Here is a 21,278-nt window from a genome sequence, read left to right as displayed (position 1 = left end):
CTTGATTCTATCAGGTTACAAATTTCTTCTTAGATTATACTCATTAGTTTTCGATGCCGAGGCGGCTCGGTGGAGCTGGAGTCACGATGTAATAAAAAGTCCTTTTGGGGTTTTTAGGAGCGAAGGCCAGGCCTGACCTTCGGCTCCTCCTGCACGGCCAACGAAGTCCGTTCAGCGATCCCTCAGGCTCAGTACAAAGTCTTTAGGGCGGCTGCGTCCATCTGTTGTCCGGTTGTTAAAGTCAAACAGGGGGGAGAGGAAAATCTTTGTCCAGGAACGGCTGTCTTCTTTCCGTGAACAGAGACAAAGTCCTCCGATGCGGCTGTCGAGGTCCAGTGTTTCCTCCGTGGAGCACTTGGGTGGCTCCCGCGTTGAATCCCCTCTTGCTCTTTGCAAGTCTCTCTTTTTATAACACTTTGAGCTCTCTCTCCCCCCTCCTCCCCAACACTCCCTCACTCGGCATGTGATTTACATGACATCATTGATTATGTGTGTGTGCTGCGAACAACACCCTAACTTTGTGTGTGTGTGTGTGTGCTGGACACACCTAACTTCCCTCTGTGGATGCTCTCACTTCCTCAATGTTCGAGCGCGTTTCAGGTTACACCCATGTATGTGTTCGGACAACAGCCCAACATCTGTTATGATCTCAGCCTTTAAGGCCCCCACCCTGCTTACATCAGCTCTTTCCACCCACACACAGACTTCACTATATCAGTTACACATACATTATTATTATCAGTTTTACATTTGTTAAATCATTTCATTATTCTTATGTTACACATACTTGCTTTAAAAATGATTATTAGATTTCATCTTTTACTAATTATATGCTTTGTGTCCTTTTAACCGTCTTTCATATCGAACTGTATTCCTTCATTTAAGGCAGCCTTCCTGGGATCTCAACCCTCTTGTTTGACAATATATGTATATATATGCATGCCCACCACTGCTAAAATCAGGCTTATTTATGCACTCTTCCTAAATGCTCCAACAAATTAATTTCCACCTCCAGAGTTCTCTGATTTTCATGCCTCTGGCCTCTTGTACTCACCTCTCAAAAAAAGTACCCTTGCATGCATTCGCATAACAAGCTCTCACACACACACACACACACACACACACACACAGACACACACACACACACACACACACACGCACGCACGCGCGCGCACACACACACACACACACACACACACACACACTCACAGCCTCATCATATCATGCTTCATCTTCTCTTGTTTTTATGTCACAGCCCATTAAAACCCTTTTAACCCCATTTGGCTGATGTCCTCGCCCACACAAACGTTCACATGTTCATGCAGCATGCCGATGAAGGGACGGAAAGAGAGAAAAGTGAGAGCTTTGGCTGCAGGCCCATAGCCTCATATACAGAAGAACACATAACAGTATTTTAAAGGGTTAGATTATAGTAGAAGATTTTAAAAAACAAATGTTAAAGCACAGACAAAATTAGTCATAAAGGGAAATGAAGAGAGTGGAAAAGTTGTATTGCTTTAGGCAGGAAAACACCCAGACTGACTTGGTGTCCTGTGGTGATATTTGTATGCTGCAACTGAAGGAGCCAGACTCTTCTGGGGACAGAGAACAGCAAGACTCCTCTACTCATGAACTTCACTTCACCTTCTCTTGTTCTTTATTCGAGGGCAGTTGAATTGTCTTCCGTGCGGCCACATGACAAAAAGAGGAAGTGTTTTCAAAGAAGTGTTTTTTGAGGAAGAGAACAAAAAGAAAGGGTAGGAATAAAGTTGGCACCAAAAAACTGTGGGATTATACATTATACTCTCTCCCACGGTCTTAACCTTTGTGAGCTTGGCTCAAGGCTTGATCCGTCTTTCTGTCCATCATATAGTGCTGTATGTACTATGCGGATTTTGTCAAAATGCATGATTGTATATCTGTGTGTGTGTTCGATGGTATCTGTGTTTTTTTGTTTGGTCAGTCATGTCCATGAACCTTGTGGCAGTGTGTGAGGGAGGGAGTGTGTGTTTGTCCTAAGAGTGATGGATGAGCTCCGTGGCAGATCGATGACGAGCGCAGTCCTGTAGGGAGAAGCATTGAGCGACCACCAGAGTACTGACCACACACACACACACACACACACACACACACACACACACACACGCACTGCTAAAGGCATTTTGTTTAGTCTGTCTCCAACTGCTTATAAATTTGATTTGGAATATTAAATGTTGTGTTTGCAGTTAAATATTAATCCCAGAAATGATTAGCCAAGATGTTGCTTTACTTAAAGGACATACATTACATGTATAGCAATCTATCATCAGGCTTTTCTCCCAGAATAAAAGTAGAGTAGGTGCATCAGCGGCTGCTCTTAGCTCTAGTGGGATGCGTTTGCAAGCACTGTGAATCTGTGCAACATTTTGAAGCAGCTTCAACTAGGAAAGTCTAGACTCAACGGGGTGCGTTTACTGACACCTATGAATATTTGAACCTGTCTGAAATGTCTGACTCTTCCAGGGTAATCGGATTTCTATATGTGTAACATCTCATAGTAACGATGCGGCGAATGTGGTGGACAGCTGTCCATCTGCCTGCAGATTGCATTCACAATCCTCTTCAGACCAGTGCCCACGCGCACACACTTCAAAAACTGAAAGCTTACTGGTGCATGCGAGGCCTTCGTATACGTTTGAAAGGGGACAGACTGGGCCGCATCCCTGATGTCTTTCTTTTCGTTCCACTGGGTTGCGTTCGCGATCGCCTTAAATCTGCACTGTGCTGCGGAATATGGGCAGCCCTTCGCAGCACTCTCTAACATGCTTGGACAGCTGTATCCACGGCCCAGTGGGGCGCGTTTGCTATCGTCCCCTTAAATCTGCCTAATTACGCATCTCATCAGCTCTTCAGCCGCTCGATAGCTGTAATCCCGGAGCCACAGTCACGCACTGCCTCTTTCTCCACCTCTTTCTTTATCTCCTCCCTGCCTTTCTTGGGTTTTATCTCAGCGCTTTCATTTATTCTTCTCACTACCTTTTCTCTCCCCCTTCCCCCCTCTCTCTGTTGCATCATCCTCCTCTCCTCATCTCTCTAATCTTGTCCAACTCAAGTAACCAAGCTCTTTGAGCTCTGTGTACCACAGGCAGCCAATGCCACTGCTCCCCCCCCCCCCACAATAACTGCTCCCCCCTGGGTTTGCCTCGCGCCTCATTGCCTCCCCCCTCCACTTCCACTTCCACCACCAAACCCCCCCTCCCCCTCCCCCTCCCAGCCTAGAGCTTCCACGGCTACAGCCAGCGATCAGTCACGCATGCACATTCACACACACACGCATACACGCACGCACGCACGCACACATACATACACACGCTCACACACAGCAAATTGTCACACACAGCTCAACACCAGTAAAGTTGCAGGGAACAGTCTGCACACACACACACACACACACACACACTGAAGATATGACCACGATCAGTCACGCTGGCTTCATCTTGTTCCCCTTCACTATCTGTGGAGGAGAGATAATAACTTTGTTCGAGATGGAGGGAAATAGGGACGGAGAGATGGATAGTGGAGCGAGGAATTGGAGTCATAGGAGAAGTTAGGGATGAAGAGACGGAGGGGTTAGAAGATAGAGGGACGTATGGGGACGCGGAAGATGGAGAGGAGATTGTGATGGAGAGGGGAAGAGCGAATGTAATGTTCTGGATATATTCTAATTGAAATTAAGAAAAAGAGATAGCTCGCACTGATCTCCTCCTGCAGGTCACTCCAGCGCTGAAGGGCTCTGACTGCAAAGTCCTGGCCTTACTGACAAACATACCAGGTTCTCAAGCTGCACTCATTCAAAGCTCAAAAGTCGCCCAATGGAGCAACTGAGAAATCAGACAGAGAGATCAGTACCTTCAAAAGAGTATAAGGCACACAACACTGCTGTAAAACCAAGGCAATGAAAACATATACTTGTGGTCTTCAGAGAGTATAAATCCAGGTTTTAACCACTATGTCGTGGTTACATAAAAACGTCTTTAACTGGAGGGCAAAGAGATATTACAAAAACAAAACACTACCCACGCCTTTGTAGCTCACACTTTACTCAGAGAGTCACAGGTGAGTCGCACTAAAAACAGTGATAGGGTTTCAATTCAGTTATTGTCAATATGATGTCTTATGACTTGTTATGGCAGTGCTAGCAGTGTTAAAAGATGGCTGGATGGAGAGAAAAAGACAAAGAAGCGGGGTGGGCTAATGCTAGCAGAGCCCATGAAGATGTGATGAATCAGATGTCATTAAATGCTGAGAAATTAGCCTTCTGCACTGTGTGAGTGTGTGCGTGTGCGTGCATGTATGTGTGTGTGTGTGTGTGTGTGTGAGAGAGAGAAAGAGAGAGTGGTGATTCATGGTGCACAAGGAGGCAGAGCAGCAAAACACAGCTGATGTGATATGAATCAACAACCATGGTCAATGCTCTTACTGCTTTCAATAAACGGGTCGGGGCAAAGCTTGTGTGTCTGTCTGTGTGTGCACGTTCATGTGTGTGTGTGTGTCAATATGTGTGTTGTCTGCCTTCATTTTATCCTCCAGGCCCTCTGGCACATGCTATACTTAACATTTTCCAAATTCACTTTTGATACGGACATTGTTGTTCCGGTTTATTCAGCCACTGTTTCTCCAGGCAGATCGTTTCTTTCGGTCAGTACTGTTTATTGTTGTGGTGTCATTTCTTTTTATATTGCTTTATGATACGAGATTTTCATTATCTCTAATTCTTGCTGCCTTATGCCCAGGGCTGTAAAGTTCTAATCCTTAAGATTCCAGCCCTGGTTGATTTGGCACCAGTGGTGGATCCTGGCAATATTCAAGTTTCTTGTTTTCTTGTGATTACTTGGATGCATTTAATGTGAAACATCAAATAATGTTGGATTTGCTTTAGCAGTAACTTGCAGCCCACATGGCGTTATGAGAGTGACAGTAATACTGGATTGCATGCATTTTTTTCCGTGTCACAGCGATTTGAATTCAGTGCTGCGACAGCTGACTCCGCCACTAACAATCAAAACTACTATATAGAAAGATCATTTACAGAATGTTAATACATTGAATGCTATTGCTGAAGAAACAATGGCCATAAATGATACACATTTTTTAAAATCTTTTATCTTCAAACATTATGGCATCCTGCTCTGACAGTAACAGTCTCTTCTCTTCATCTCTTCATTTTGCTCATTATCGCCTGGTTATATCGATGTCTGCCAGCCTTTCGCCTTACGAAGATGCTGTAAACATGCATCATCAAATGATCTGCCTCGATACTCACACATGTATTCACACTGTGAACACCTGTTGGCTTGATTGAAAGCAGAACATTTTCACAGGTGCGTGTTTATGCGAGTGTGTCAGTGCATTGTGCATTGTGTCATAGTTTGGGTTTATTAAGACCAAGACAATAAAGATTGAATCTGCTGTGCATATTTTTTTTTCAAACTATTGATACGTCACTGAAACCAAACATCGAAGTGTGCAACTTCCTGAGATTGTATAGATTAACAAGATCCATTTTTTCTATCTTCTTCAAGTGTTAAAGTCCCACTTAACTTCATGACAATGAATCATTGCAGCACCTTCTGCATAGCTCTTATCGATCCTTTATTTTTTCACAGCAAAGCTGGCACTTTTTCAGGTAATATTCTGCAACTTTTCTTTTTTTTTTTATTGATTTGCTCTTTCTGTCATGCAGCCTTGCACATTTATATTACAGGGTAGCACTTAAGTCAGGTCAGAAAATGAAAGACCGCCCTGACTCGGCTTAAGAAAGGATAATAGACTTTTTTTTTTTTAACACAAATGTATCTATGGAATATAGACACATTTATAAATACCATGACACAAAAATTAGCTTTTAAATCTGAAATTAAGCCTAGGCTGCATGTTTAACCAGAGCCTTTTAATTCTGCATTTTGCCACTTGTATTTGCATATTAACAGTCATCCTCTCATCTAATTACTTTCTGTCACTATCCAGTTTGGGTTAAATTCTATAAAAAAGAAGTGCACACCTCCCTTTCCATTAGCAACCCGTAATCCTTTACTATGTCAAATGTAGATATTGTGGACTAAAAATGGAACCGATTTGTTTACGGATGAGGACGACATAAAAGACATGATGAGGTTGGACGGAGAGGAGGTGTGAAAGAGAGAGCGAGCAGCAGCATGGTATATGGAGAGGTGCTTGAGACGTGAAGTGGTGAGTGTGTGTGTGTGTAGGCGGAGAGAGAGACGGAGGACGGAAGGACATTAACTTACGTAGATACACAGAAAGGAGTTGAGTGAGCCTGATGGAAGAGGGAGGTGGAGATGGACAAGATGTGAGGGGGAAGAAAATATGAGATTCAATGAAGCAGGTAAAAGGCAGAGAGAGGAGAGTAAGAAGGCTGAGTGATACTGGTGAATTACGTCTGCAGAAAAGGGAGAGCGAAGTCCTTTTGGGGGCGTTTTGAGCATCATCAATGTCTCAGAGTTGGGTTTGTACCGTGGAGTGAGGATGGACCTCAACTCAACTTATGGCTCTTGAGTTATATTGCGTGTAATGTAGGCGCCAGTTTGTTTTTTTTATGAAGAAGAAGAATGCATGGAATACTATAAACAATAGTTCTGATTTTGATACTTTTTCTTTTGCTCTTCGTGAGTCTGACAACGTTACAGGAGTGCAATGCTAAATCAACGGAGTACTCTCCCAACGCGACACCTGCAGAACTACATAATCACTCTTAAGATAAACTTACAGCAGTCTGTGATGCAGGAGTGAAGTCCATTTTTTTGACCGAGCAGAAAGAAAGACCAAAGGGAAGACAGAAGAAAGGAGGGTGTGTGGGGGGGGGTTGGGGGGTTAGTAGCGGGGATAGATGGCAGAGGAGAGAAGCGAGTCGAGTATTGAAGTGACAGGATGTTGTCAGAGCAGCGAGACCCTGGAAGATAAATGAAGATGGGGTCAGCAACTCCCCGCTAATGTCAACACAGATGACTAACTGTAGTCGTGTGTGTGTGTGTGGGCGTGCATGTGTTTGTGCGAAGACGGAGTCAGCAATTTTTAACCCAAGGCTGACTAACCGTGTGTGTGTGTGTGTGTGTGTGTGTGTGTGTGTGTGTGTGTGTGTGTGTGTGTGTGAGAGAGAGAATATACGAGTACGAGGTCAGCAACTTTAGCACTACATGACTGACACCGTTTGTGTTTGTATCTGCACTTCCTCTCTTTATATATGTTTTCCTGATGTGACCCAGCAGTTTCTCATTCTTTCTTTTTTGGGGAGGTTATGCCCTGAACATAACCTGTCGGGCAGCACTTCCTCCATTGCTTTAAGATTGAAAGAGTTCCCAAATTGAATTGATTTCTTGGACACTTACAACAAGCTGTAAACACACTAATGACACATTATGACCTTATAAAGTTGTTACAACAAAGCTGTTGGCAAAAGTTGCCTATTTAAACATCCAGCAGACACGGAGCAACATTATATGGTGCTCGGTTAGGGACCATATGTACTCTACCTTTCATAATGCATTATGGGATACTTTGAGTCCACTTTATAGGGTATAATAAATGTCACTATACATTCGTATAGCACTGCAACATGAAACTCACTATATAGGGGACTAGGGAGTAGGGAGTGAAATCTTTTTGGTTTATGTGAATACTTATTGCCACTGGAGTTTATAGAGATTGGTGTCGTGGTGGGAGTGTCTCCCCTGAATTGTGAAAGCAAACCTTTACCTTTGCCTGGATTCTATCAGCCCACTGACATCTTTACGTTGGTTATCTGTAATCACAATTGATTTTTAGAGTTTGCTGTTCACATTTAAGGGATGAGAGATTTCTATCACAGAGTCTAAATTAAAAACAAGCTCATAGTTCTGAAGTCCACATTTCAAATATAGTACTGTGTGTCCCCTGTCTGCTCTGGTGCAGCTAAAAAGAGGTTCCTATTGACTGTTCTGCAGTCCAGATTAAAAACAAGAGGCGATTGATTTTTTTTTCTTCTTCATCTTGGCTCCTCTAGGACCTCAAGCCGGCTACATCTACTTCAGCTTTTTATAGACTTTATTATTTTAACTTTATTAAAGATGCTGGCTACAAGTGTGTTGTCATTTACAGCATTTCTTCACACTTTTCTTTATTAGCTTTGTTTTTTATGCGCTGTAATGACCTTTCATCATTGCTTTTATTGCTTCTTGGTAATCACCTGAAAGCACTTTGCAAACACCTCTTATTGAGTTCTATTAAAAAAGAAGAATGTTGTTATTGTTATTTTAATTCTCATTAAATACAGGGTTTTTCTGAAAGGCCACTTAAGCTGCAGACACTTTAGCTCACCCTGTGCTATTAACCTCACTTTAACCACTTTCTCTATGCATTAATTAAAGGCAATCGAGTTGATTTAAAAGCAGCAGAAGGTGGTTTTAATGCGAATTCAATGAAACCAACAGGAAAACAGTGAGTTCACTCAGCAGTGTGATTGAAAGGTTGAATAACGACTCCCCTTCTGTCTCTTTTCTCTGTCTATCTCAAGGATTTGGACGTCACGACGAGCTGCCTCAACAGTAGAAGTCTGTAGAGTCCAGCGAAGGCCCGACTGCCTCAGCAGCAATGGCTCCAGCAGCCGTGTCTGTGCATCCATCCTCTCTCCCCTCCCGCCTCTCCTCGCCCCTCCTCCTCTTCCTCCTCTCCGCCTTCCTCCTCCTGTCATGTCCTGGATCGGTGCATGCAGGTTCATCTGAGAACTGTTCAGCGAGTGGAGACCCCTGTCAGGAAGGTGGGTTGGCCTTATCTGTGAGAAAACTGCAGTCTAATGCATGTAAGGATGGATTAACATTACATGTGAAAGATGTCTGACCTTAACTCAGCAGCTTATTGAGAGGGGTTAACTAGGGGAAAGACTCTAGTGCCAGCCATGTAAGCTAATGATGTCACCAGCCTTTGTCACAGCTGAACATAATGATGGTTTAGATCAGTAAAGTTCACCAGTGATACCCAACGGTTTTCCTGTGGTGAATTACTGTAACATTTTAAAATGTAAATTTTGTTCATATTTTGAGGTCACCTGTTGGCTTTACTTCATAGTGTATTGTATATTTCTCAGTACCAGTATATTGGTTTAAGGAATCCTTCATTTCCAAAATAGCCTATAAATAACCTCCCAGCACTTATTGCAGTATATCTTAGTCATTCTGTGCGACCTGTCCAGAGGCTCCGCAAATAACAGGAAAGAGATATATTTGCCAGGTGTTAATGCATATTCAACGTTGAACAATGTCAGCAGAATATTCACAACTCACCCACGCAAGGAACGCCTCACCATACAAAGGTGACAGTGTTTCTTTGCCTCCTGAGCAACTGGTGAGTTATCAGCTGATTCTGCCAGTGCACTGCCTTGGATTCATTTCAATACTTTTTATTATGGAAAAGCTCCCACATATTATAACCCTTAATCAGGTTGTGCTGCCACTGATCATTTTACAAAATTCCCTCAGCGGCAGGCAGTAAATGATTAGAGAGGGAGAGAATATTAAGGTTAGCACACCACATAGTTGCAAGCAGATATCTCTTGTGATCCTTTTGCTGCAAAACTCCTGAAAAACTCAGTTTGACTCTTTTTTTCCTCATTTCAGGAGTGGTACTGCCCGTGTGGAACCCTCAGAACCCCTCTGTAGGCGACAAAGTGGCACGGGCCATTGTTTACTTCGTAGCAATGATCTATATGTTCCTGGGCATGAGCATTGTTGCGGACCGATTCATGTCTTCTATAGAGGTAGGCAAGAGATGAATAACCACACAACTTATTTTACAGTTGAGATGTTCCATTGTTTCGGCTCCTGACTTCATGTTGGATTAATGCAGTTATATATCATGTCAGTTATCGCCTGTCATCATTAGCTTGGAGAAATACAATGGATATAATTGAATATGACTCATGTTTGACAGCTCTGTGGTTAAATACTGAAATTGCTTATTCCTTTCCTTTCCTTGCTTTTCCTCATCACTTTTCTCTCTTTTCCTTTTGGTGCTTCCCCGACTCTTCTTTCCTTTTTCCTCTGCTTTTCCTATTTCCTTTAATTTCCCTTCGGTGGCTCTTCTACTCTTCTTTCCTTTCCTTTTTGTTGCTTTTCTTTTTGCCTTTGCTGTCCTTTCCATTTGGTGCACCCTCTACTTTGGTTGCCTATGCTCCTCTTCTCCTGTCCTCTCCTCTCCAGGTCATTACCTCCCAGGAGAAGGAAATCACTATAAAGAGGCCGAATGGTGAGACCACCACCGCCACGGTCAGGATCTGGAATGAGACCGTTTCTAATCTCACTTTAATGGCCTTGGGTTCTAGCGCCCCAGAGATACTGCTGTCAGTTATTGAGGTGAGCACAATATAAGCCAGATGTTTGGGTTACACATTAGATTAACCAATACAGAATGTAATGGGAACACAGTCATCTGATTTTCTCCCCACCTATAGGTGTGTGGTCACAATTTTGAGGCTGGCTCTCTGGGTCCCAGCACCATCGTGGGCAGTGCTGCCTTCAACATGTTCGTCATCATCTCCCTGTGTGTGTACGTGGTTCCTGATGGAGAGACGCGCAAAATCAAACACCTTCGGGTGTTCTTCGTCACAGCAGCCTGGAGTATCTTCGCCTACATCTGGCTTTACCTGATTCTGAGTGTCTTTTCCCCTGGAGAGGTGGAGGTGAGAATAGACGGGAATGAAAGTTGTGAAAGTTCGGGGAAAAAAAGAGAAAGTTGGGTAGGGAGCTGTTAACTCTGTCTCTTCTCTCCTCTAGGTATGGGAGGCTGTGCTGACCTTCCTCTTCTTCCCGCTCTGCGTGGTCCAGGCCTGGGTGGCCGACCGTCGCCTCCTCTTCTACAAGTACGTCCGCAAGCGCTACCGCGCTGACAAGCGCCGCGGCATCATCATTGAAACCGAGGGAGGGCCGGATGGAGGAATGGGGATGGCTGGAGGTGGAGCGCTGGGCCCGGGGGGCTTCACCAAGATGGACATGCTGGAGCTGGATGGACAGATGGCATTGAACAGTCACAGCGGGATGGATGATGGAGGGATGATGGAGGACGGAGGAATGAAAGATGAGGAGGACGTGGCCAGAAGGGACATGGCGAGGACGCTGAAGGATCTGAAGCAAAGGCACCCGGATAAAGACACGGAGCAGCTGATTGAGATGGCAAATTATCAGGTTAGCAGGAGTGTGCTTATATGTGTGCATCAATTTCTTAATAAGGGGAATATATTTTAAAGGGATCGTTAGACATTTTGGGAAGTATATTTTTTTTGTCAAGAGTCGTTGAAATTATCGATACCACTCTCATGTTTGTGGGATAAGTATGAACTTAGGACTGGGTGTCGATTAGCTTAGCTTAGCATAAAGACTGGAAGCAGGGGGAAACAGCTAGCCTGGCTTTGTCCAATGTTCAAAACTGACTAATTAAGATGTCTGTGTGCAAACAGAAACCTATTGGTTTTAATACAAATTTTATGAAATGTGTGGTTTTATGGCAAGTTGCATGCCATTTAATAACAAACTGCAGCCAAGCACAGTGACTTCCTGGTGTTGCCATTTTCCGCCAAAAAATGACCAGCGTTCTCACTCTAAAGCCACAACATGTCTGTTTGTCAGTTGCTATGGATTATACACATGCGATATGTGTTCATAACTGAACTTTAGAGGTGCTAGCAGATATATTTTTGGGCATTTGGAGGGAGACAAGCTAACTGTTTCCCCTGGCTTCCAGTTTTTATGCAAAGCTAAGCTAATGGCTTTCTGGCTCTAGCTTCACACTTCTGTCAATCTTCTTATGTACCAAAATGTCAAGCAACTCCAAGACATACACATACATTACATTTTAGTCAAGAATTTAATAAATTTGAATGTTGTGTCCACCTGTATGAATATGACTGGATGCTACTAGCTGCTAATTATTAAGGCACTTCTAACTTGATCGCCTTATCTCCACTCCATCTCGATGTTGCTCCGTCTTCACTCAGTATCTGAGCTAACTCTCTTTTTACACCGAGCAATAAATTAAAACATAAAGTCATGCATCCTATTTCGTATGCGACTCCTCTGAGGGTGACTTTGTGCTGGAGATGATGCTGTGACACATTCAGATGTGAACAAGGTGTTTAGGTGATAACAGCGACAGCACACAGCTGTTATACAGAGACGATTTCAAAATGTTCCAGAGCAACTTCTGCGCGGTTTAGATACCACACAGTCTCTCTCACACGCATAAGCATAGAAGATACGATACTCAGTTTTCTAGGACGCTCCTCATTTCATGTTATGTGCTGATGAAACCACTAGTGGGCAGAAAGGATTGGCTTGATTGACAGCACTGTAACATGCAGCCCCTCTGACATCCAGGGGATTTTTTGCCCGGTAAGTTGTATGAACATTAGATATGTTAGCGTGAAGGTTCATTCTTGGACTTGGAAAGCCGTAGCTTGACGAAAAAATTTGTAACACAAGGTCCACTTGTTAGCTTTCCTTCTGAGTTTACAGCCACATCTCATTGAGTTCATGTGTTAAAGAAGACTGTGAGTAAAGAAGGTTAAACAAAAAAAAAGCAGCCAAGGGGACCTTGAGTTAAGATTTTTGGGGGAGTTTAGATTTACAATTTGTGAATTGATATTTATAAGCCATTAAAACATATTGCTTTGTCCTAAATTTAACTTTTGGTTAAATTTGGCATTAGTTTAGTTGAGTTTGGATTGTCAGTGTGTCCCACAGGGATTAATCGACTAGTCGGTTAATCTGTTCTCATCCCTTACAAAAAGAAAGGAGCTGCTTATAGATGGCTGTTCTACCTAAAGTTGCTTAAAAACATTAAAGATTATTCCTGTTTTTACCTCCGGTTTCATCCTTTAATGCTGAACTGTAGAAGCTGTCCAGGTTTCTGCTGCTCTCCCTTTCTCGGCTTTCTCCTCTTCCTTCCCTTGCCTCCCCTCTAAGTCATTTCTTGGTTTTGGTCATTTATTTTTGGTGATGAGGGAAGGAAGGTAAGATGTTTGGCAGGCACCCCAAGGTGCATTGGGCAACTTCCAGATGTTTGTTTGCATACAAGCCACCCTCCCCCTGCAGCTACTCCCTCAGCCTTGTGCTGTAAATAGAAATGGCAGCTGCCTTGGAGATTTATCTCAACCCAATAGATTAACGTTTTTTGTGGTCATTGTGAAGAATTCAATTAAATTAAATAGCAGTCCCCCGTGGTGGATTTGGACTTTAATTAAGTGAGGCCAGCTTGATCAGCAAAACCAGATCACATTTTTAACTAAACTAACCGCTACTGCTTCAATTCCTGTAAATGCAGATTTTCTTTTATTTTAAGGATTCTCGCTTCCCTTTAATCAAAAATAAATCGCAGTGTTCCCAGCTATGAACCCACATTTAATCTAATGGTCTCCAAATCTACAGTGGCTAATTTGTTCATTTCCTATTTGTTGGATCGTTAGGATCCTAAATTGCTATTCAGCCATACATTGTCATTGAAATCAGCTGCTCATTGATAAGCTCATTAGATCTTAAGTTTGCCGCTAAGAGAGCCTGCAACTGCAGTCCTGTTCATTTCAGAGTTTCAGAGGTTAAAAGTTAAGGGAACTGGATGACTACAATGTCAAATCTTTCCTTGTCAGCGTGATTTCACTCATGTACTCATTTATTTTGACTGATCTGGCAATAAGCACAGACAGTTACAACTTTTTAAATCATGGTTGAAGCTCCAGCGTCACAAACCCCAGAGATATAGACCTGCATACTGCAAGTGCAGGATCTGGGTGTAGACCGACCTCAAGCATCTAGCCTATCGAAGTGTTGTCAAGCAACTCAGTGACCTCTAGTCTTCCTGTAAAGACAGAGAAAGAAATCCCCCACGAGAGATTCACTGCTCAGCCTTTAAATAGCAGCTGTCAGTTTGAAAGTAGAAACTTTTGTAAAAGAAACACCAATCTGGAAAAAAAAGAAAGAGTCATAGATTACCATGATGAATACAATAGATGACTTTGCTGATTGATTGGTTTTGTTGATCAGGTCCTGATGCAGCAGCAGAAGAGCAGAGCGTTCTACCGTATCCAGGCAACCAGGATGATGATCGGAGCCGGCAACATCCTCAAGAAGCACGCTGCCGACCAGGCTCGCAAGGTGAGTCGCACATCATCTCCACTCGTCACCGTTATTCAAAATTAGAAAACTCCGATCTGACTTTTTTTGCTGTCTGTCTGTCTTTTCTTCTTTTTTTTCCAGGTGGTGAGCAGCCATGAGATCCATGCACAGGAGGACGACCCTCACACCATCAGGATGGAGTTTGACCCCTTTTTGTACCAGTGCTTTGAAAACTGTGGCTCCCTGAAACTGACAGTTGCCAGACGTGGAGGAGACTCCGGAGTTACTGTCAAGGTGTGTGTGTGGCATTAATGCAAGAGAGTGGAGTTCAGAAGAATATAAAAAAGTGTGTTTTGTTTGTGTGTGAGGGAGAGGAGCCAAAAGCAAACAGCACAGTAAACACAAAAATCGACTCTGAACTGATTTCACTCACATCTTTGGCAGTTTTCCTGGTCTTGATCTGATCTTAATCATAACATGTCGTCACCTCTAGAGAGCTTCCTTGTTCTCTTCTCTGGTCGGATGCTGCTACAGCTATAGAAGCGGATGATGAAGGAGAGCTGGGAAACAAAATACAAAACCTTTTATTCTATTCAGATCTTTTGATTTCAGCTCAAAACACATCCTCTGGCAAAGGCTCATTGAGTTTGGGTTTAACGCTGGCCTCATACTCTGATTAAGAGATTTTCTTTAAAGTCTCCCACAGGGGGTCTGTGTCAGTGACATGATACGGGATCTGCTCACTATTACTACAGGGGCTTGGCTCGACTGCGTCTCCCCTGATCTTCTCCCTGTATACAAATGAAACTATGATGCAACATCAGTGCTGTCTGTAGAGGAAGTCTTACGGCATGGCCTCAGTCCGCCGTCTACTGAGAGCTGAGGATGTTAAGTGAAGTGGCCTTTTAAGCCCACACACATTATTACCTCCACCAAACAGGGTTTCTCTATGAGGCTACTTGTGGTTTATGACGCACTTGTTGAAATGGTCAAAAGTTTCAAGAATCTATTCTTAATCCCAGACTGCAATTAAAGTCTTGTTGCATATACAAGAAAAGTTCAAATAAATCTACTATGTACTTTATCCTCTATCATTGGCTGACAGGCTATTCATATATAAATAACATTTTAGGCAATTTATCACTTTTCTGGTTTTATAATCACATATATTTCAAACATCTGAAAAATATGAATCCTCAGTATACAGCAGTCAGAACGCCTCAGATTATTATAACAGGAGACACAAAGTGATTATTACCAATGAGGGCAAATGTATAAGGCTTTGTATGGGATGGAGAGGGTTAATAAACAGGACAGATAGAGAGAATGGAGAGGATACAGGGAAAGTTTTGTTGTACTATCTTCAAAGTCTTTATTGTCATGCTGTCTCTGACCAGAGGGCCCAGTTTAATGAAGCAGTTCATCTTGTTTTCTCTCACCCTCTGTTCACATCTCCCCAAATGACTCTCCTCCATTCCTTTGCCATCCTCTATCTCTCTCTCCTTCTCTGTTCTCTGTGTCCTCCCTCTCCGTTTGTGTTCATCTGCCCCCTTTTTCCTATCTTGTCACTACTGTTTCATGTTTTGACGGCTCTTTTCGCTCTCCCTTCACCCTCGTCTCACCCCGCTTCCCATCTCTCTGTTTTCCTATCTCCCCCAGGTGGATTATCGCACGGAGGACGGTACAGCAAACGCAGGTTCAGATTATGAGTTTGCGGAGGGAACACTGCTGTTCAAACCAGGAGAGACCCTCAAAGGTAAAACAAATAACAGTGATACAATACTTTCTGGCATATTTTCAAAAAACCCACCCTGACACTTAGGCTTAAATAGCGGAGGTCATCTGCAGCACCTTTGGCAAACTTTTCCACTGGCTTTGACAAAAATATGATTTTAAAGTTTACTGTTGGAATAACTTTGCATAAAAAGGAGTAGCATGAACTAATCACAACATTAATCCACATCCAGAGATCACAGTCGGCGTGATTGACGACGACATCTTCGAGGAGGACGAGTATTTCTACGTCCACCTCAGTAACCCTCGAGTGGTTGGTTATCCTGAGATTGGCACCGCCCCGCTGGATGCCAGTGCCACCCCCAAAGCCGTGATGGGTGACAACCACACAGCAACAGTGACCATCTACGATGACGATCACGCAGGTGAGAGAGATCCCTAAATAATCAAACAGGAGTTGTCTACCTGGACGTAACCACTAACACACAATACTTTATATTTTGTACTTAACTCTTCCTTACAAAGAAAGTGAGTTCGAATTTCAGTTTGGCTTTAATGTTTATTTCTGTTTGTCTTTTACCTTCTGTGCAAGTTTAAAGATGAGAAACAAAGAAGTGTCTGCGCACCATGTGCTTAATGTTGAATCCATGTAGGTCTATTGCTTTGCGACATAGTCCCAGGATATCCTCAAAAACGTATCACAAAGAGTTCCAGTCCCTCAGTGTCGACATTTTTGCAGGTACTGGAGTTTGCTATTAAATTAAAGTGGGAGTGGGTGGTAATCTATTATCCATTACATTATATATATATATATATATATATATATGGTACACATTGGAGAACAAGCTAGTGAGTGAGAGCGTAGGTGTTTATCAACCCCATCTTTCATGTCTTTCTAGCGTTTCTCCCCTGTGAAATAATGTACTTTCTTTCTTTCACAGGCATCTTTACCTTTGAGACCGCCACTCAGAAGGTGAGCGAGAGCGTGGGTGTGATGGAGTTGAAAGTGCTCAGGACTTCGGGGGCCCGAGGCCTGGTAGCCGTCCCCTACCGAACCGTGGATGCCACCGCCAAAGCAGGGGAGGACTACGAAGTCTCCGCTGGCAAGCTGGAATTTCAGAACGACGAGACCATGTAAGTACAGACATTTTGTCAATATTCGTGATTTAATTAACCCAGTCACAAGTTCTCATCACTTACTGGGGCACTTGACCAATGGCCCAGTATAACAAACCCACCCAGAATATTCCTTTTATTCATCAAAAAATATGTTTTTGTTGCATTAAAAGGTGACATTATTTCTGGAATGCCAAAGACACATTGCTCTTTCTCTGTTTCCTTTCTGTGTGATCGACTCCCGTTCAGAAATGGCTGTTTAGGTTAATTGAGTGTTAAAAATGCGTTCGTAGTATAAATAGCTCTATAAGGCAGATAACAGCGTAATTATGCCACTTTTCAAGGTAGGCTACTCTGCATTAAAATGCTTTCTCACATATTCACGCACATGTACACACATACACACACACACACACACACACACACACAACTGCTCTTGTGTCCTTGGGCACATGCATTTTTAATATGCTGACGTTAGCGGTGGTAAATTGACCAATACATAAAGCAGTTGGGAATGCAGTTTCCTCAGCGCCTCCTGGGGCCTGTGAAGCAAGTACTCTGTGTTTGTGTGTGTGTGTGTGTGCGTGTGTGGTTTTGTTCTTGTATCTGTACGAGGACCATTTTGAAGAACGAGGACATTCATGCATAGTGAGGACATTTCCGCTGGTTGCCACTTCCTCAAGGTGCTGTTTGACTGACAAGGTTAGACGTACGTAGGTTAGGGTTAGGCTTGAACAGCAGTTAGTGCTCAAGTGTTATGACATGGGGAGTGTCGACGTAGTTATGTCACTGAGCATCCTCACTCACTCAAGTGTAATGATGTAAATGTGTGTGTGGTCCATCTAGGGGGCTCGAATTTTGGCAAGGCCACTCAAAAGCTGTTCATCTGTGAGTGAGTGAAAGACTGAGAAGATGGTGTGTGTGTGTGTGTGTGTGTGTGTGTGTGTGTGTGTGTGTGTGTGTGTGTGTGTGTCTACCTGTGTGTGTGTGCTCTTGAACTGGAAACAATTTTAGTTTTTGACCTGAGAGTAAAGTCATTTTGTAGGGTTTTAATTGCCTTTATTAGTGCAACTGAATGACAGGAAATGGGGAGATCGAGGGGATGAAACGCAGCAAAGGGCCACAGGTCAGAATTGAACCCGGGCCGCTGCTAAGGCCCACTTGGAGCGCACGCCCTACTGGGTGAGCCTGAAGTCAACCTGTGAGTGAGGACATTTTTGTCTTCAAAGACATATACTGTAATTGTGATCAAGGCTTCGGGGCTAGGGAGGGCATGATGTCAATGAGGGTCCTCACACGTATAGCAGTACAAATGTGTGTGTGTGTGTGTGTGTGCTGACACCAGCCGGCCTCTGCGTGTGAGCGCCACTATAAGGGCAGGGTGTGTTTGCATGTGTGTTTCTGTGAGAGGATGTACCGTCAATGACGCAATCACTGCTTATAAAGCTCTGTCGCAAGTGAGCTGTGGGGTTATGAAGGGGTGAGAGAAGAGTGAGGGAGAACTAAAGAGGGCCAGGGGAGAGATGGAGGGATAAGAGAGATAGACTCCATGTCCTCTGTTGCTGCTGTGTCAGTACAGAAACTAAAGAGAAGGCTGATGCCAATGGAGTTAAGATGCTGTTGGAGCATTTGCTACAAGAGGATTAGAGAGATCAGTGGGTGAAGTATTTTTTTTTAGAGATTGTAACTCTGTGGGTCAAGATTAAACAATAAAGCAACAATAAGCATCTTCCTCCATGGGTGTGCATTAACAGTGCAAGGCTTCACAAAGAGTCTGAGAATAATGCTGACAGTTTTAATAGGTCAAAGTCTCATGTTTTGATTCGGACGAATCCACTTCTAGCTTGCAGTATGCATTAATCTGAGCTACGAAGTATATATTCTACAATAAACGTTTGTTACAAAATGGTTTAAACTGATTTAAAATACTTCTTGAAAACAGGTAAAACTTGAAATGACCAACACACAAATTATTGCGCATCTGCGTTTTACATGTTTTTTTTATAGTTACTCCAGTGGGGCATTTCAGTTTGTGCTATTTGTTCTTTTTTAATGAAAAATCTCTTTAAATTAAATATGATTGTGCCTTGTCAGCAGTAATAATGTCAGAGATTCTTTGGCATTCTAGTTGTGTCTTGCTCTTTTTAAAGGCTTTTTGAGAAAATGTACAAACCAGAGAAAGGACTCGTGCAAATAGGCTGCGCTCTCTCATAATGTCCCTCCCCGTCTTTATTTTTTCATGTCTTTTCTCGCTGCTACCCCTCTGTGTGTTTCCTCTCCTCTTTTCAACATTGTGTCTTTGAGCCCCTTGTCAAAAATGTCCCACTAATGTAACCCTGCCTTTATCCGCTGCATTCGTTTGTGTCTTTCTTCCCTCCATCTGCCCTTTTCTCTCTCTTTTCTGTCTTTGCCTCATAACATGTCTACTCTTGATTGACCTTGGATTTGCTCCGTATCATTATTTCTTTCTTTTCTTTCTTTCTTGTTCCCGTCTCAGTTCCCGTCTCTCCCCCAGCCCTCACATTCTGTCTGCTATATATTTAGATTTTCTTCCACGCTGGATGAGTTTTATCATCCCCCTCCTCTCCTCCTCCCTCGTTTCCTCCCTTCTTCACCTTCTCCTCTACCCACACCTCCCTGTCATCTCATGTCTCTCCTCCCTCCCATTTCACCCACTCCTGTTCACCCTTGATTCCTCTTCATTTGCATCTTCCTCCCCTCCGCCTCTCTCCTTTTTTATTTACACTGTCAGACTTCCTCTTTTATTCTCCCTGTGTAACCTTATTCCTTGTTTTACGGGACTCGACGCCCTTGTCTTGCTCCACTGTCTCTTTCTCAGCTCCTGTCTTCTCTCCTCCGGTCTTATTTCATGAAGAATGGGTGAGCCAGGTGCTGCTTAAAATTCTCAGGGAAAACCTAAAAGGCATTGGAGCTGAACTGACAAGAGGAGAGGAGAGGAAAAGAGTGTCAAGAAGGAAGATAAGAATTTCATGAGCTCTAATTTATACAAACTAATGTGATTCCACAAAGAAAATTCCCTTTTCTCCTTCATCAGAGGTCAGAGGTCAGGTTTCAACTGAATGCTTCTTCTTCAGCAAGGTGGATGATTGCTGAAATATGTTTAAAGGGACACTTCACCAAATTTAATGTCAGTTTACTTGTCATGAAGAGTACTAAGCCTGGGAAAACTAGAGTTGTTCTCATACCGATACTAGTATCTGAAATGCCTCCGATACACCCTAGAATGTTGCACCGTACATCCGATCCGTACATCCTGCCTGATCGGTACTGCAAATGGTCCAACTATTATAACACACCAGTGGTTTAAAACTCCTGTCTACTCTATTTTTCCCGTGATAAGGCTACTTTGAGAACAACAAATCCATTTGTCAAGTCAGAAGACATAAACCCTGGGTTATCTCAGTTTAGAGATTACACATTTATAACAGAAAGCCAGCTTTCATGCCATTTGAGAGAGATGTGAGCATTTACCTGGGAAGATGTAACTAAAGACACTGCTCTGTTGAATTATTGGAAATGTAGGAACCATCATTTTTATAGCTCGACCCATACTTGTGACTAAAAGTCAGGATATTTCATTCTTTGCGGCATTGACTTTGAAGATTATTTTTTAAAACCTCCTTTGGCTCCCCCAGCTTTATGGAAGTGCGACATTAAATTGCTGGAGGCCCCAAGTTTCAAAGGGTAAATTTCCGACTTCTTGCCAACCAAGAGGCCACCCTGCCATCCAAATGATTGGGGAAATAGCATAGATGGATAAGGCATGAATAGTAGCAGAAAGGCATTCCAGAGAAAATGTGTTTTCATATGCAAGTCACGAAGGGAAAAGGGAAAGAAACGTAGAGTGAAAGATGGAAGGAGGAGAACATAAAGAGGGATGTCTTTGTTACTTAATAATGAACCGAGGACAGAAGTGATGGTGAAAGGCACTGAAAGAATGACGTGAATATGTAAGTGTGTTAATGTCAGAATATTCTCTCACTTGAGTGGAATGTATTTGGTGTTACTCAGTTGGAAGTCACACAAACACATATATACAGCACAGTAAATATAAATGTATTCACTCTATGAACTCTGTTCAGCCAATGCTTCTTTTATCTATCCTCTCTTGTTCACCAATACTCTCTCCTGGTTGTTTTTTAGTCTCCATTTGTCTGCAGCTCTCTGCCTTCTTTCTCTCTGTCTCGTTCTTTTTGTTAAGAGGTCATGTGTGTGAGCCAAAGTTAAATGTGTGTGTGTGTGTGTGTGTGTGTGTGTGTGTGTGTGTGTGTGTGT

General features: G+C 43.0%; 1 protein-coding gene across 3 annotated transcripts in view; it reads left to right on the top strand.

Moving 5' to 3' along the window:
- Window positions 1-21,278, top strand: part of slc8a4b (solute carrier family 8 member 4b) — an 85,243-nt gene that overhangs the window by 36,680 nt on the left and 27,285 nt on the right. For all 3 annotated transcript variants that reach the window (XM_031851423.1, XM_031851421.1, XM_031851422.1), the window contains 10 exons: window positions 8,549-8,791; window positions 9,648-9,787; window positions 10,230-10,382; window positions 10,481-10,708; window positions 10,803-11,210; window positions 14,061-14,171; window positions 14,274-14,426; window positions 15,792-15,888; window positions 16,100-16,291; window positions 16,808-17,000. In XM_031851423.1, coding sequence (XP_031707283.1) covers window positions 8,626-8,791; window positions 9,648-9,787; window positions 10,230-10,382; window positions 10,481-10,708; window positions 10,803-11,210; window positions 14,061-14,171; window positions 14,274-14,426; window positions 15,792-15,888; window positions 16,100-16,291; window positions 16,808-17,000 — 1,841 coding nt within the window. In that variant the 5' untranslated portion in view covers window positions 8,549-8,625. The remainder of the gene's footprint in view (window positions 1-8,548; window positions 8,792-9,647; window positions 9,788-10,229; window positions 10,383-10,480; window positions 10,709-10,802; window positions 11,211-14,060; window positions 14,172-14,273; window positions 14,427-15,791; window positions 15,889-16,099; window positions 16,292-16,807; window positions 17,001-21,278) is intronic.

This window comes from Anarrhichthys ocellatus, unplaced genomic scaffold (genome assembly GCF_004355925.1).
Source record: "Anarrhichthys ocellatus isolate YVR2014 unplaced genomic scaffold, GSC_Weel_1.0 scaffold11, whole genome shotgun sequence".
In the NCBI taxonomy this organism is placed as follows: Eukaryota; Metazoa; Chordata; class Actinopteri; order Perciformes; family Anarhichadidae; genus Anarrhichthys; species Anarrhichthys ocellatus.
This window is presented reverse-complemented; position numbering and strand designations above follow the sequence as displayed.